This window comes from Coregonus clupeaformis, chromosome 11 (genome assembly GCF_020615455.1).
Source record: "Coregonus clupeaformis isolate EN_2021a chromosome 11, ASM2061545v1, whole genome shotgun sequence".
Lineage (NCBI taxonomy): Eukaryota > Metazoa > Chordata > Actinopteri > Salmoniformes > Salmonidae > Coregonus > Coregonus clupeaformis.
Genome location: NC_059202.1, coordinates 723,638 through 740,816, shown reverse-complemented (window position 1 = coordinate 740,816; position 17,179 = coordinate 723,638). Strand labels below are relative to the sequence as shown.

At 43.6% G+C, this 17,179-nt stretch overlaps 1 protein-coding gene across 1 annotated transcript; it reads right to left on the bottom strand.

Annotated features, from left to right (window-relative positions):
• Window positions 1–671: 671 nt before the first annotated feature.
• Window positions 672–15,327, bottom strand: LOC121534334 (alpha-2-macroglobulin-like). Its single transcript, XM_045223400.1, is given in 38 exon segments — window positions 672–771; window positions 922–975; window positions 1,084–1,189; window positions 1,365–1,433; window positions 1,539–1,629; window positions 2,131–2,255; window positions 2,443–2,655; window positions 2,895–3,001; window positions 3,004–3,084; window positions 3,359–3,521; window positions 3,818–3,883; window positions 4,008–4,164; window positions 4,334–4,409; window positions 4,955–5,131; window positions 5,250–5,333; window positions 5,408–5,459; window positions 5,551–5,672; window positions 5,781–5,907; window positions 5,982–6,207; window positions 6,465–6,615; window positions 6,787–6,874; window positions 7,051–7,203; window positions 7,597–7,746; window positions 7,862–8,007; window positions 8,085–8,151; window positions 8,540–8,773; window positions 9,252–9,425; window positions 9,560–9,669; window positions 10,166–10,286; window positions 10,443–10,593; window positions 11,285–11,369; window positions 11,491–11,656; window positions 11,893–11,913; window positions 12,306–12,358; window positions 13,153–13,309; window positions 13,702–13,882; window positions 14,080–14,167; window positions 15,222–15,327. Coding segments are annotated over 36 exon segments (4,377 nt in total). The 5' UTR covers window positions 14,166–14,167; window positions 15,222–15,327; the 3' UTR covers window positions 672–771; window positions 922–934.
• Between the last annotated feature and the right edge of the window lie 1,852 nt (window positions 15,328–17,179).

Here is a 17,179-nt window from a genome sequence, read left to right as displayed (position 1 = left end):
TCCAATCAAGAGGGCTTGTTACATCTTCTCTGAACTAAAACAGAACATCTGGCAGTCTCACTGCTTTTCAAAGGTTTTCACAGCACACTTGTTCATAATCCCAGTATGTTAGCATGCATTACTTTCATATAGTTTAGTGAGTCGTGTCGTCAACAGGGCTCTATAGTACCCGTTGTGTGAGTCTCATGTCGATGGTTCTGTTCATCTAATTGATTTGTGAGGTATGTATGACCACATCTTTCCTGTGGTGTCCACACCATTAGGAGATCATCTAATGGAGATTAAAGACAGGACTCATTCCTTTGGAAGATTTGTTTATATAATTTAGTGGTAAAATGTTCTGAGCCCATTCCCTGATGAGGAATAAAAGAACCTACAGGGGTCCATGACAGACTGCAGAACAAAAAAAAGAGAAACCAAAGCTGTGTACAAAATTGAGCGATAACATTTCCACCTTTGTAGAGCTGGCATCCCTGCTTAACAGCAGCTCTCTGGAGGTATAGTTTGTTAACTGAACCCCAATGACATTCTGCTCTGTCCATGAGTTCCCAGTACCCCCTGTGGCAAGGCCAGGTTCCCTCCAGTAGTAGAACCACTGCCTTACAATATTCACCTCAGCACTCACTGCTTATCAGTGTGACAATCTTTAAAACAAACACTCCAGAAAAGGGTTATAATGAAAAACTTTATTTCCAGTTACATCATTTATTTACTTCAGCACTTGAAAGAGGTCTGAAGGGTTGCAGGTGTGACCTCAATGTCATCTTACATCTGCAGAAGAGCAAATAAATTAAATGTAACAGACCAGCAATTAGATTAAAGAATATAGGCTCCCAAATCATTTATACTACATGTATAGTTTATGGGTCAGCTAGAAAACAATTATTCATCACCAATAATTCTAGATTTAAAATAGCTCACCAGCTTGGAACTCCTACTTGCAAGGGAAGACATATTCTGTCTCAGCCTGGTCACCTGTAACCATAGTACATGTTAGTCTCAGTAAATGAACACAAGTTGACCAAAAATGTTACTTAAACCATGGAAAAGGATGTTTTGGGGCGGGTTAGTAAATCAACTTGCTTGGCTGGTAGTAGTCGTAGATCTTGACCACCGCTGGCTTTAGATTCTGTACTGGGAGCTCCTGTAGGATGTCCAGGGTGATGGTGAAAGGAAATAGTGATGTTAACTGTTGGGAGAAAAACACACATATTGGTCATTAAATGATCTAAGCAGAAGTTTCATTTCAGCTTTGCTGACATGTCACCACAAGTACATCAATATATATTATTTTGAAATGACACCCATTATATTGCAGAGTGCTATGCAGACCATTTCAAACTGATGGGTGGTTTTCGCCTCACCTCTGTCAAGTACGTTAACACATGGTCATCTTTGGTATCAACCCGATCCACTTGACTTGAACCCCTCAGCTGTGAAGACAAGCCATTCATATTGCATGGACAAAAACAGTCAGTGTTAGAAAGGGTCACAGATGAGGCAAGACCTCCATGGATAAAGGTCACACAAAAACTCACCCTCCCCAAAGAGTCTGGATCTGGGGAAAACCCAGAGAGCATTTTCAAATCCACTATAATCATATTGGTGGTCAGCTCCTTTCCATGATATCTGTGAAAGCAAAGAGCTGATTGATAAAGTTGGATTTTGACAAGCGCTTGTAATAATCAAATGAATGGATCACTGGATTATTTTAGCCATAACCTCTACAGGACGGTTGTTGCTAATGTGACTAGAATGACGTTGTAAGTAACTTTCCAGGACAGACATGTCTTATATGGGCAGAAAGCTTTAAATTATTGTTAATCTAACTGCACTGTCCAATTTATAGTAGCTATTACAGTGACAAAAGACCATGCTATTGTTTGAGGAGAGTGCACAACAACTTCACGCAACTTGGATTATTTTAGCCATAAAGACCAGGCTGCCAGATACATCATCTTATTGTTACTTATCCAAGCCTAGGTATCAACTGGAAGGTCAATAACATATACACCGGTATAATGAAACTAATTCATTTGGGTCAAATCCATTCTGTAAGACACGCTCCAAAATAACAGTGTCAACATTTAAAAGAATGCTGTGAATACAAAACAGGTCCTTCATTCTTACTGACACTGGAGTTTCAGCGTGACTCTGGGTCGCAAAGACTTGCTGTTGCAGTCTACCTCTGGAGTCACCTGGATACTGAGCGTTGTGCTTTTGGTAGGAGTAGGGATGTTGTAGTGGAGCGCCACCTGGGAAAGAGAAGAGGAAGTCAGGGAAACCATCCTGTCCAAAAACAAACATTTTATAAGCAACAATAAATATTTAATGAACTAGAAATCAAGCCAGAAGAAGCTTCTTATGTTTGACCTTCCAGTAATTTATATTAAAGCGCATCTTGCACCACAGGACTGGGAGGAGAGATGTGTATTCACTGACCTGCACTGAGGCACAAGCGCTGCCCTTCACTTCAATGCTGTACTTCCCTTCTGTGTCCTGCAGCGCCCTCTCCTGGTACAGAAGCTTGTTGTTTTGGTTCACATAGAAGAGGTACTGATGCCCACTGGGAGACTGTACTGTCACTGTGCTGGCTCCTCTACTGAACACCCTGGTGGAGTAGAGAGCCAGGGCCTGGAGGGCCACCACTGTGTCCTAAACAGACCACAGGAAAATCACTTCAAAATTAAAGAGCCCATTTTACAGAAAGGGTTGATTTCTACATCAGAAAGTGACCATTTCCCAATTCCATGGCTCTGTATAGTGGAAGTTAGCCTCACCAGGCTGGACATGAAGAGCACATGCCTGTGGTCTGATAGAAGTCAAAGTAATAATGTCTCTACTAGTGCACAGCACAGGGTGCCATTTCAGACCAATGTGTTTGGGAAGTATACCTGTGTGGAGGAGAAGCCTCCGTAGGCGTTCTGCTGCCTCACCAGCCACCTGACGATGCGGGAAGCGTAGCCCAGGTCAGAGGTAGACAGAGGAGAGGCACTGAGGACGCCAGTAGAACGTAGGCGCTGATCTCCACCTCAAGGGATGGTGAGGTCTCTGAGGAGGACTGGGACCAGTGCAGGAGACCCCCTGAGGGTCGAGGAGAGCGCAAGTCAGAATAAGGACTGCTTATTCATCATAATACAAAGTTCTGACCTCCCCAATTCATTTTTATGCCCAAAAACTACTTTGACAGTCAGTTCAAAGTGTATTTTTGTCCTTAAAAACACTTTTACTGGCCGTTTGATTGGGCCTCTCTGGAGTGCTAGACGGGCCGAGGGTTTGCACTTTTAGGAGTAATCCATTGTCCAGGCAAGCTCAATCAAGGCAGCACTAACAGATCTTGGACCAGGATATAGCTCACCCTCTTGTAATGAGATGGTGTTGAGGTGCTGCAGAAGCTGGGCCCGTGTCTCCATGTCCCCTGCCAGGGTGAAGGTGTAGGCCAGCAGAGCAGTAGTGTAGGTGTTGGACAAATCACTGGTCGAGTTCTTCAGGCAAGACAAGCTGCGGTCCACAACAGGATCCTGGAGCACAGAATAACAGCAGCACATTGAGACACTTCATAGTAGCATATTGAGTCTAATATCAATAGTAGCAGAACTAGTACCATTCAGATGTGTTCATGGTACAGCCCATTCTTTGTCATTTCATAGGCTACTTTCAAAGAAATAACAATTCCCCTGTAACTCACTACATTGTATAATCTGTAAGTGCATTGTAAGATGTATACAGACTTCATACAGGAAGCTAAATTACTAGCCTGTAACAACGTTGCTGGAGTGAGAATCAATGTTTATATGGAGTGAGGTTACTTACCGACACCGTCGAGCTCCAGCATTGAAGCAGTGACGTAAGCAGTCAGTGTGACTTCATCCGTCACGCCACCCTATAAAACAATGTCAAAATACTAACTTATCTAGCCTGATACAATTGTTGAAATCAAACTTTATGACTGGTCTGCAGAAACAGACTACGTCTAACATCGTTCAGTTTATTAGCAATATAAATACCTTCATTCTGTTGTTAAAGAGTTTCCCCAAAATTCTGAAACAGCCATGTTTGCCTTGTTGACTTTCCAGCCAAGTCTTGGATTGCTCCATTTTTGCCGGGTCAATATAGATGAAAGACCGTGCTTTGCCAAAGGATCTCAAGACAAAAGCAGTCAGCCTGAAGAAAGAACTTGATTTAAAAGCAGTCATAATATCCACATAAGATGGTCATAAACATGACTTAGAGCTTCACATTACATAGCCATGGTCTCCCTGCCAGAGACGATGCCATTTGATTGGCCACTACTTCATTGAAACAGACAGTTGTTTACAAGCCAAGTACTCACCAAGTGTTCCCCAAGCCTTGTCCAAACGTGCTGTATGCACCGTCAGCATTCTTGTAGTTCAGCTGCCTTTGGTAACCTGTCGGTGGGTTTTTAGAGTGAACAGTGACCAAGTGGTTTTTATAGTCACTGGGTTTGTGCCCCAAATGGCTCTCTATATCAGGGCTCTTCAACCCTGTTCCTGGAGAGATACCCTCCTGTAGGTTCACTCCAACCCAAGTTGTAATTAACCCCATTCAGCTAATTATTTCAAAAAAGGTCAGTTAGAGTAGGGTTGAGTGAAGCCTTACAGGACAGTATCTCTCCAGGAACAGGGTTGAGTCCTGCCCTATATAGTGAACTACTCGAGACAGGAAAATAGTGCACTATGTAAGCAATACGCTGCCATTTGGGACAGAGTGTCAATATTCTACGATCAAATGATTTCAGTGAGAAACCATGTGGAAGTCCCTCCATGTGTTGGGTCAGTGATGTCATCTGTACTGTAGCTCCATCATTTACATGACAACAGGGTCCTAGTCATTAGGGCACACTGGAGAAACCTCTTACTGGACAAATCCAGCCCTGTTTCAGTAAGTTTGTCTATAATAAATATTAGCCAGATTCAAAGAGGGACACTCCTACCACTAGTGAGGAACTTGGTGGCCTTGTCTAGGATGGCTGGGGTGAGCTGCCCTGTGTTCCTCAGGTACTCCAGGATGTAGATATTGGGGGAGAGGAGGGCCATATTCTGCTCTCCACACCCATACGGCATCTGCAACAGTCCATCCAGGTTGTTGAGGGCCCGACCCAGGATGTCCCCTACAGAGAAACAAGGGGCTTCTGTAAGACGGTCCTCTTCAGCAAACAGCAGCATTATCACCGCAGAAGGGTTGTCTTGCCACCACTACACCTCTAAACAAACCATAGTTTATTTTACCCAGAACGGTGAGGGAAATTCTATCAGATCCATCCACCACATTCTGGGGGAGTTGCAGTTCCACCTCCTCTGTCAGAGCTTCTCCTGTGGACACAAAGATGATAAGATGAATGGCGAAGAGCACGTCGAACAACCGTGAACATTCATTCATTACTGACCAGTTGGACACAGCAACCAGTTGTAGGTGTCGGTCTTCTCTGTTCCCTCAGCCTGGAGGACAGGAGAGGGATTCTTTTCAGAGGCAGTTACACTAGACAATCTGTGCAACCTAACGGTTAGTTCCCAGCAGCAAACTACATACCGTCACCAGCAGGCTCCGTGTGACTGTGTCAACGCGTCCTCTCTCCGGTACGTTCACAATCTCATGGTCACACGCAGTGTGGGAATGGACAGCCGCTGCACTAACGGACACGTTCAAAACCCCTACACACATTGGCAGACACCACAGGTTACACAACATCCAACACAGTGACAGTACACAACTCAGGTTGACATCCATTCTGCTGTTTGAACGGTTGACGGGAGACTTACCCAGGACAGAGGGTGCCATTGTCCAACTGAAGGTCTTTCGTCCATTGGCACACAGGCATGAGGAGTAGTGGACGTCATTCAAGGGTGTGAGAGTGTAGTCTGAGGAGAGAGCCGGAGTCACAGAAACCTGCCGAAGAGGAACACTTTGTAAGATAACATGGTCTGACAAAAACAAAATACGATCCTGGTGCAGTGCCGTACCATGATGCACTTGGAGAGGTAGTTGAACACAGTGGCCTTCAGCTCAAAGTGCTCTCCCCGGATGACTGAGTAGGGCAGGGTGAGCTCCAGGAAAAACGGCTGAAAGACCGTCAGCTCCACCAGAGGAGCCAGACCAAAGCCACTGGGGGCCAGGCAGAAGACCTCCGTCTCCCAGGTGGTGATGGTGTCTGGGACTGTCAGGGGGACGTCTGCTGATCCAGACTCCCTGGAATACAGAGGTTAGAGTTTAAACAGAAAGCCACCAAGTGTCCAATAGAGAGTGGAGTAGGACTGTACCAATTATATGAACACCGTTTCGAATGCATTTAGCTTCATCTAACCAGGGAGACCCATTGAGGTAAAAGGAGCTCTTTCCTAAGAGAAACCTGGCCTACTCTGTACTACAGTTTAAAGAGGTTCAGGTTCCTAATCTAGCTAAGAGGGTTTTCACCCAAGGCTAGCCTCACTGTGCAGAGCACTTACCCAACTTCCACAAGATCCCAAATCCATGTCTCAGGGAAGAATGTACGGACCGTCTGTATGGGTGGCAGAGGTGTTGGGGCAACTCCACCAGCTATAGCCATTTCAAGTCTAGGACCCACTGATCCAGGCCCAGCCATAGGTCTGTAAGCTACTAACACAAATCATGCTCATTATTCTCAAGTTAAAATGGACTGAATGCTTTGCTCAACAGTGAGCGCATGCAGTGTTCTGACCACTTTAACCAGGCTGTGTTAGTAATCATTTCCCAAGATTCATTGAAGACTTCTAGCAATGAGAATAAGGGTTGGTTAGGACATCTCACCATAGGAGCGATAGTACTGGTTCCCCTGGTAACTGAGGCAGGAAGGTATTCTTATATCCAGATTAGTCGCCAGCTTCAGTCCCAGTGCCTAGAAAATGCCATCAAATTATTTAAAAAGTTTTATTTGTCACTGTACATGTGTTCTAGCCTCAGGCTATTTTAGCAATGTAACCTGTAAGTTGAACACATCGTAACGTATGGTGACTGATTCTTCCCAGAGCAATAAAGAGGCTTTAAAGTTGAGAACAGGGCAGAAGTATTTACCTGAAAAACTGCATAAGGATCATTTGTCTCCCCAGACTTTCCATCTGGGTACGGCATTATGGATCTCCTTGGTCTTACACGGAAACATGCTACTGAATCTTCAAGCTCGTAGGGAATATAGGTTGTCTCCTTGACTGGTAACAAATCAAATATCTGGAATGGGACAATATGGGAAGGAGTGAAATGACGTTCTTGGGGACCAAACAGAACAGACTGAAACAGGGAGGGACTACTTGGACTAAGAACCTCCATTTTGTTTCCCATTGCCAAACGTCTAGAAAAGTGTCCTGATGAACACAACCCAGAATATTACCTCATTATGTAACAATAGTGAGGTGATTTCCAGTCAATAGAAAGAGGGCCTCAAGCCAGAGAATAAGTCCCATTACCTTTGATAAAAGCACACCAAATGACCAACAGTGAACAGACCCATTCCATGTCTGCTGTGGTCAATGGTTCTTCCCCTGAGGCTGGTTGTATTCCCAGCACCACCAAAACAGTCGGTATGGTGGTAGGACTGTTGTTCACGTCAGTGAGCTCTGTTACCTTATCAGCATCCAGCCTCTTCCCTGGCTCCATGATGCCAACACTCTGGTCCACAGCGCTGAGGCCACAGAGGGAACCGGGCTGGGCAGAGAGATGCAGGGTGTTCTCCTCCCCTGGGACCGCATTGGAGGGGGAGAACTCCACCAACACCTGGCATACACATTATACACTTTTACTGCAGGTATGATACAGTATCTATGTGCATGGAAATAATTGACACTTCATACCCAACATAAAATGAGAACAATGTTTGTGATGTGCACACCTTGTTCCTGAAGCATTTCTCAGTGGGGAAGTTCATGCTGTGGGCGATGACAGTCTCACTGGGTAGCATACTGTACACCAGGAGCTGAACCACCGGCGCCATCTCTGGAACCACTGCCAACTTCAAGGTGACTTCACCCTCAGCTACTGCAACGCAAGAGCAGGTCACACTGCCATCAAGCGCCTTCCAGAACGTTCAGAATCACTTAATGAAACTCACTCACCAGGACTGTCCTGCTGCACAGTAACGTTCTTGTGTCCATGCTGAACTATCACACCTCTGGATACGGCCTGGAGAGAAAGGGGGAAACAGTGGTCATCAACTCAGAAAGGAGATGATGCAACCTGGACTCAAGGGGTAGACGTGGTAAACAAATCCAGGACACAGCAATTAGTAAGATGTTATGTGGATGTCCATCCATTTCGTATAGGTTACGAGATGTATGATATGTTACGAAGTCCAATTTGCTGTGGCTTATGTTATCGAGGTGGCTAATACTAAGGTTTAGGCTGGATGATTAGGAGTTTGTGTTGTATAGGAACATCCTTTTGAAAAGTGCGAGGCTTGGGCAATGTCTGAAATGATCCTGGTCAAAAGTAGTGCAACTAGGAAATATGGTTCCATTTGGGAGCCACCCTGGGTTTGGAAGTTGTCAACTAGTTCCTGGGTTCTACTCACCAGGTAGAGGACATCCACAGAGCCCTTTGGGACGGTCTCCCCTACGATGGCATAGTGGATGGTGATTGACCCTTCCTCCCCACATGCCAGTGGTTTCTCCATCTTCTGAATAACCAGGGAGCTGGAGGGTTTACTGTCAGGGGCAGCGGGCTGGATCAGTGAGAGTACGTGACGCCCTCTGTTGAAATAGGGGACCCTGTATCCTTGGTACTCCACTTGTGGGGTGTCACTTACCTGTAAAGGAACAAGAGGAGGAGTCTAAAGGACAAATCCTAAATCAACCCCTAGACCCTATGTTCTACATACAGTGGTGATATGAGGGGAGGACAGATGTAAGCAATGGTAACAGATCCACCTTACCCCCTGATAGGCTTGGTGGAAGTTCCACCATGCTAATATGACCAATTCAATCTTCTCAGATCCCCACAAGACCATGATAGACCTTAGGGTAGCGTTTCCCCCAACTCTGTCCTGGGGACCCCAAGCGGTGCACATTTTGTTTTTTGCCCTAGCACTACACAGCTAATTCAAATTAATCAAATCTTGATAAAGAGTCTGTTATTTGAATCAGCCGTGTAGTGCTATGGCAAAAATCAAAACATGCACCCCTTGGGGTCCCCAGGACAGTTAGGGAAACGCTGGCGTAGGATCAAGGGCTGAGTTGGTCTTGAGCATAAAGAGTCTGTCAAAACCTAGAAGGAATCATACTTACTATGAGGTTAATATTCTCTTTGGGCATACTGGTTGTGTTTAGGGAGAACCTGGCAATACCACGACTGTCCGTGGTTAGGTTCTGTAGTTGTAGATATGAGGACCAGCCCTTCTCCTCCAACAGGTAGACTAACATGTCAGAGATGGGTGTGTGGTTGAAGTGAACAGCATATATCTGAGGAAAACGGGGGAGTTGTATGAATGAAGTGACGCTACATGTCATTAACTAACACATACTGGTAGTTCAGCAAGCAGGGCAAAGAACAAATGGCCTCCACAATGCAACAGAAACACTGTATTTGGACTTACCTTGCCCTCAATAATTGATCCATGCTCATAGATTTGGGGCGTGTCGACAAATGAGAGTTCTCCAATCACATAGGAGAGCGCTATGCGTTTTTCCTCTGACCGTGTAATACCTGTCAAAGGAAAATAAATAATAGGATGGTATATTTCACAATTACCAGAGCCAACACAATGCACAATGGCAGTTCAACACGCAGAAACTGAATTGCAGTACAGCTTACACAGGATATTATAAACAGACGACAATAAAACAGCATTCTATAAAACAACGCTGTAGCACCAAAGGTCAAACAGCTCATTCTTGCCAATCTTCATGATCTAACGCAGAGTTCCTCCAACTCAGTCCCGGGTCCCCCGTGGGTGCATGTTTAGGTTTTTTGCAATAGCACTACAGCTGATTCAAATAATCAAAGCGTCATGATGAGTTGGTTATTTGAGTCAGCTGTGTAGTGCTAGGGCAAAAACCAAAACGTGCCCCCAGGGTGGGCCCCAGGACAGAGTTTGGGGAAACCCTGATCTAATGAAACATGCACTAGTTATTTCATGTCATTTACTCAATAAAACACATCATTTGACAGCAATGTTACCAATGATTGTGATAATACTAACCTGTCCCCCCCTCCTGTACTTCTGCATGGAAACTAAACACGTCTCCCAGCAATTTCTCTCCTAAATTCTTTGTGAAAATTGCCATGTTGAAGACATAGGAAGCACAGCCAGTTTTGTCCATCTGGGAAAAGCAAGCAGAACCAAACACACTGAGAACAGATTTAAATTAATTCAATCAAACATTAAGAACCAAGTTAAATAAATTAAAATCACATTCAAATGTAATATGTTGGTATAAACAGTCCTACTAATGATTGTTTTATGAAAGCATCCAGACCTCTATTGACTCTTTGTGGCAGGGAGGTGTGTAATCAGGAACTCCTTGTGGATGTTTCTCATCAATTGTTATCGGTATCACTACATTGTCCCCCAAGAGTCGGCACAACTTTAACCCTGCTTTACCAGGTACCGGCTGTCCATACGTGTACCTGATTTCAATTCATAAGACAAAAGAATCAAACAATTTCCTACGTCGACAATCACCATCTTAAAAACCTAATACGAGACAAAGGTTTGTGCATACCTGTAGGCTTAAGTCAAGTGTTCAACGAATCTGGACCCACATTCATAAAGACTCTCAGAAAGGGATCAGTTTGAACTTTAGGATCATAATGAACAAGGTCACATGTCATGGGGGGGACCGGATCCTAGAGCAGCAATCCCAATCTGAGATGCTTTATGAATACAGAACCAGCTGTTCATGGAAATGCCACTGTAGCAAACGTTTGAAGTGTCAGGGATTAATAGCAGCAGTGCAGGACATTGAGCAGTAGCATTGTAGCTCTTCAATTATTAGCATGTGTCATTAGTGAAGACCTGGGTTCAAGTAGCTTACATGCATATTGAAGTATTTGTATTTTAAATCATTATTAATATAATATTATTTTCAAATACATGCCAATACTTTCCAAGTGTATATCCAAATACCTTCAATTACTTGTATTTTCAAAGAAAGAATAACCAAATACTTAAAATCTTTCACATTTCGAAGTATTAAAATTACTTATTAGAACCCAGGTCTGCATTAGCATAATGCGATTATTAGATTATTACATTTAGTGGAGTTACACATCACCTTGTAACTACAGTGCATTGAAATCGCCATTAGCGTTTACTCACTTGGCACACACTTCCACTTCATACTCTTCTTGAACAATGCTGATCTCGTCGGTGAGGTTCATTTTGATCTCAAACTTTGGCAGAACTACAGATTAAAAAAAACAGCAGTCAACTCAAGAATGTTCCAGGATTGTGATGCATTGATTAAACTGCCAGAGCCATAACATTACCTAGCATGACAGGTAAGAGAAAAAAGCTCAACCTACCATACTTTTCTACCTTGAAGTTCTGGTATATTTTGTCTTGACCAATCCACACTACAATGGCATAGGATCCTACAGGTGCTTCAGAGTTCAGGGGGTGAGAAAGCTGCAAAATGTTGCCACTGGATGTAGTGTTGAGCCACTGTCCAATCCTGTTCTGATTAACATCCTGTTGGTTCATAGAACAAGATAACAGTATACAGGAGTCAGCTCTTTTCATGACATTTCCATCTGCAACATTGGCCTACTGAAGGGGGCCCAGAACACACACAAAGCTGATTGGAAGTATTTAGCTAACTTCCACAGTAGGTGGAAATTAATGACGACCTAGCTAGCGGGTGGAGTCCTAATGTTGCAGTATTTACAGTGACAGTCATCATAAAGTTAGACTTGGAAGGGTCTTACCTCAAGTTCCACAATGTTGTACTGTGAAGGGCAAAGACAAGAGATGGGTTCATGGTTCATGAATAACTCCAATTCCAAAACATCAGAGGAGCATAATAGTCTACAACTATAGGAACTAGACAGGTGATTGGCTTAGTCTCTTCAAGTAATCACCACATGTAACATTTGCACTGGGACTAATGTCAATTTAGTACATTAATTCAGTCTCAGGAAAAGATTATCCCATACATTCCAATCTGACCTATATGAATGGAAACCCCATGTCCTGACTGGTTGATTGCTGTACCTTGTGTTACATAATACTTGATTGCTATGCCCATCACAGTTGTGATACTTCTGTATCCGTATTTTGGTTTGAAATAGTAGACACCGATCTGAAGGAATGTTTTCAATATTACATTTTCAACACTCACCAGCTGATTGACAGGGCTAAAATTGGTATCCAAGGTGACGACTCTAAAATGCACTGTAAAAAGCCAATGACAAGAAAATGAGAATTTTAGAAGCATCATGTCAGACAACTGAAAATTCCAAGGTTTCCAGAAATCCTGGTTGGAAGATTCCCATCCTGATTCCAGGAATCTTTCACCCGGCATTTCTGGAAAACCAGGGAAACTGGTGAAGTAAGCAGAACTTGTCACAGCTACTCTGGATAATATTTTATACTGTTGGTACTAAGGCCCCAATTCAATCAATTGCAGATGAAGGAAAACTGCACTGCGAGTTCTGAATATATTTACACTATCCAATTATGTCCATGAGAGGAACATCTCGTAACATGTGGCATGTCGGTTCAAACTCCATTCCAGTGTACATATCCTGAGTGACCCCACAGTGGGTTTTCCTGTATCTGCACCCCATTCCTGAATGAAGCTTTTCAGGCGTCCGTTTCCCTCTCCAATGTTCATAAGCCACGCATGACTTGTTAGAACAGAGTGGACAGGACCAGGCACCAAATCAGACTGGGGGAAGATCATTAACAATGATGTGTTCTTTTCTACACAGAAGATCATACAACTATTGCCTGATTATCTTCTGAAGTTCCCAATACCTTCCAATCACTTCAAACCATACTTCCTTCAGATTGTAATATACGGTCATAGCCCCAAATAAATAAAGGGAACATGGTGGGGTCATGGAAAGTTGATATCAAAATGGGGTCTTGGGCCCCAAAAAGTTTAGGAACTCCTTCCTTCTCTAATCACCTAATTGTCCTGTTTCTTAGCAACCAGACTAAAGGTGTATTGGCTCTAACATCACCTGTTTGTCCTGGGTTATAGATTGGTTTGTCCGTTTGAATGAATGTCATGGGGCGGTAGGGTTTGATCATGACCTTCCTCTCCTCTGTTGATAGAAACGTGTCACCTCGAACCTCCACCTTGAAGTTTTGCACTTTGTCACTCTTCACATGAGGGGCCTGTCAGGGAGGAAGAGCGCAACACTGGTGAACTAATGGACCAACAACATAGGACATTCAAATGTGGTGCCGTGTGGCCCAGTTGGTAAGAGCGTGCCACTAGCAACTTCAAGGTAGAGCGTTTAACACCTGCAGGGATCACATTATGCACTCCCCTTATTGTAAGTTGCTTTGGAGAAGTGTCATATATCAATTGTAAGTATATAGTAGCATTCAATCAAAACCTGGTACAAATTTGAGCCTGAATCCCAGAAAAGTTCTGGTAGGCCACCACATTGATATTTCCCATAAAATAAGCTGGCATTGCACCAAGAAACTAAGAGATTCAAAGCTGAGAAGTCCAGTCCACTCTTATTGGAATGGTTGTGGATGTCCACCAGTGCTGGGCTGACCTGAAACTGGAAGCAGCGATGAAACTCTTGGTCAGAACTCTTGTGGAGAAGTATTTTGTTCTGCCCGTCGGCCATCAGAGATATGGTCATGACCAGGGTCTCGTTGGGCTGCAGAAGGCTGGCACAAAGCTTGGCCTCTGAGCCTGCCTGGATCACTGCAGGAATGGCTACCATATAAACCCTACAGAGAACACAGGAAAATCACTACCTAATGAGATGATACCTCTAAACACAAACCTAGGTGAAAAATACTGTGGAGATAAAGATCTGCAGAAAAAGTTGCTCTAAATCTGCTCCAACAGAGAGAGTGTTAAACCAAGACGAGAGACTTAAGTGTGATGACTAAATTCTAACTTCTGTGACTGCAGATTTACTTACGGTCCTGCAGTTTCTTGACAGACACAAATCCAGTGAATGCAGGCAAAGAGTATCCATCTCCAAACCTGAAGCCCAGGAAGAACCATGACTAAAGGAGAAAAATAAACCAAGTCAGTTATGACTCTGTATTCCTACTGGGAAGACCTCCCTACTGCACTGCCTAGAGGTTGTCTAGCTGGGATACAGATTGTCAATTGACTAACTAAGGTAAAGAGAATTAGGTTAAGGTTAGGAAATTGGTTAGCTAATAAAATAAACATCTACCAGGGGAGGTGGTACTTAACTAACATCTGAAATTATTTCCTGGGGGATGCAAAACATCCATTCCTTATCAGAACTGTCCATCCACTGATATACAGGCAGAAGCATCCCCAAACAGGCACCAACCTGGTCTCAGAGCATTTCGTATTATTCTGTATGTAAACCCAAGACTCCCCATTAAGTAAATGTTACATTTCTTATGGTATGTATTACATTTGTGGATGTCAGTCATCCATTTCGTATGGTATGTTACAAATTACAAGTCGTACGATATGTTACAAACTTGCCTAATGTACATCTTACAAATTCCAATTTGTTGTGGCCAACGTTAGCTAGATAATGTTAGCTAAGCATTAGGGGTTAAGGTTAGACAAGAAGCTAAGTATGTCCAAAGTAGCAAGTAGTTGAAGTTGCTTATTACCCAAAATGTTAAAGTCGTCAGCGTTATACGCCCACCCCAAACATTAACTATTTTGGTTTTGGCTTAAGTAACGGTCAGTCTTATGTAACAGTACCAAACATAACATACTACACTACAGTGTCCCGGATTTACATTTACTATGCTACATCTAGTCCATGAGACCAGGCTGTAGACACAGGTCGGTAAAAAGGCTCAATTGCATTTAGGTTATTGTTTTACTTATATATCGGTCTAGAAACTGGGCGCCAAACACAGATTGCAGATGTTTGTCTAGCGTGCACATACATAAGCAATTCTGTTGCTAAACCCTTTTGGATTGCATTTGGTATAGCCTGTAAAAGACCAGATGCAAGTAGAAATGTTAGGCACTAACTTTTTAAAAGTTAATCGCCGACCTGTTGTTATAGGTATAAGATTGCGCAACAAATTGCCATAACACCCGTGGCCTAGGCATACTCACCACCGCGGATTGTTTGTGGACTCAGTAGAAAGGAAGTACAGACTGTCGGTCACGTCCCTATAAATATCCTTAGTTCCGGACTTTTTTCTAATTACTAAACGCTCGCACCTGCTGGATATTCAGGGAGTTCGATTAGACTGAACGCCCATTTCAAATGCCGGATCATATTGTCAACAAGGCAGCATGGTGCATATTTCATGAACATAGGCCTACAACATGTTTTTCCCATAAAATGTTTGAATTTTCAAACACTTGGAAGGCAGCTGAAGCACATATGGGGATTTTATCAAGACCAAACACTTAGGCCTATGCATATGAAAACTCAGAATCCTAAATCATTACTCTGCATGCTTGACCAAGATCACTTTGTTTTGAGTCAATTTCATCTGCTTTTAAAGGGGTACCTGGCTCATGCCCCAGAGGCATCCTGGCCACGGCAAACTCCTCCCACCGGGGTAACGTGGGCCAGATAATTTAATCCCCTCCCATCACGCCATTAAACTCTGTAGCTATTTTAAAGTCACCATTGACCTCATGGTAAAATCCCTGAGCAGTTTCCTTCCTCTCCGGCAACTGAGTTGGGAAGGACGCCTGTATCTTTGTAGTGACTGGGTGTATTAACACACCATCCAAAGTGCAATGAATAACTTCACCATGTTGAAAGGGATATTCAGTGTCTGTTTTTTATTTTTACCCATCTACCTACAGTGGGGAAAATATGTATTTAGTCAGCCACCAATTGTGCAAGTTCTCCCACTTAAAAAGATGAGAGAGGCCTGTAATTTTCATCATAGGTACACGTCAACTATGACAGACAAAATTAGAAAGAAAAAAATCTAGAAAATCACATTGTAGGATTTTTAATGAATTTATTTGCAAATTATGGTGGAAAATAAGTATTTGGTCAATAACAAAAGTTTCTCAATACTTTGTTATATACCCTTTGTTGGCAATGACACAGGTCAAACGTTTTCTGTAAGTCTTCACAAGGTTTTCACACACTGTTGTTGGTATTTTGGCCCATTCCTCCATGCAGATCTCCTCTAGAGCAGTGATGTTTTGGGGCTGTCGCTGGGCAACACGGACTTTCAACTCCCTCCAAAGATTTTCTATGGGGTCGAGATCTGGAGACTGGCTAGGCCACTCCAGGACCTTGAAATGCTTCTTACGAAGCCACTCCTTCGTTTGCCGGGCGGTGTGTTTGGGATCATTGTCATGCTGAAAGACCCAGCCACGTTTCATCTTCAATGCCCTTGTTGATGGAAGGAGGTTTTCACTCAAAATCTCACGATACATGGCCACATTCATTCTTTCCTTTACACGGATCAGTCGTCCTGGTCCCTTTGCAGAAAAACAGCCCCAAAGCATGATGTTTCCACCCCCATGCTTCACAGTAGGTATGGTGTTCTTTGGATGCAACTCAGCATTCTTTGTCCTCCAAACACGACCGAGTTGAGTTTTTACCAAAAAGTTATATTTTGGTTTCATCTGACCATCTGACATTCTCCCAATCCTCTTCTGGATCATCCAAATGCACTCTAGCAAACTTCAGACAGGCCTGGACATGTACTGGCTTAAGCAGGGGGACCACTGTCTGGCACTGCAGGATTTGAGTCCCTGGCGGCGTAGTGTGTTACTGATGGTAGGCTTTGTTACTTTGGTCCCAGCTCGCTGCAGGTCATTCACTAGGTCCCCCCCGTGTGGTTCTGGGATTTTTGCTCACCGTTCTTGTGATCATTTTGACCCCCACGGGGTGAGATCTTGCGTGGAGCCCCAGATCGAGGGAGATTATCAGTGGTCTTGTATGTCTTCCATTTCCTAATAATTGCTTCCACAGTTGATTTCTTCAAACCAAGCTGCTTACCTATTGCAGATTCAGTCTTCCCAGCCTGGTGCAGGTCTACAATTTTGTTTCTGGTGTCCTTTGACAGCTCTTTGGTCTTGGCCATAGTGGAGTT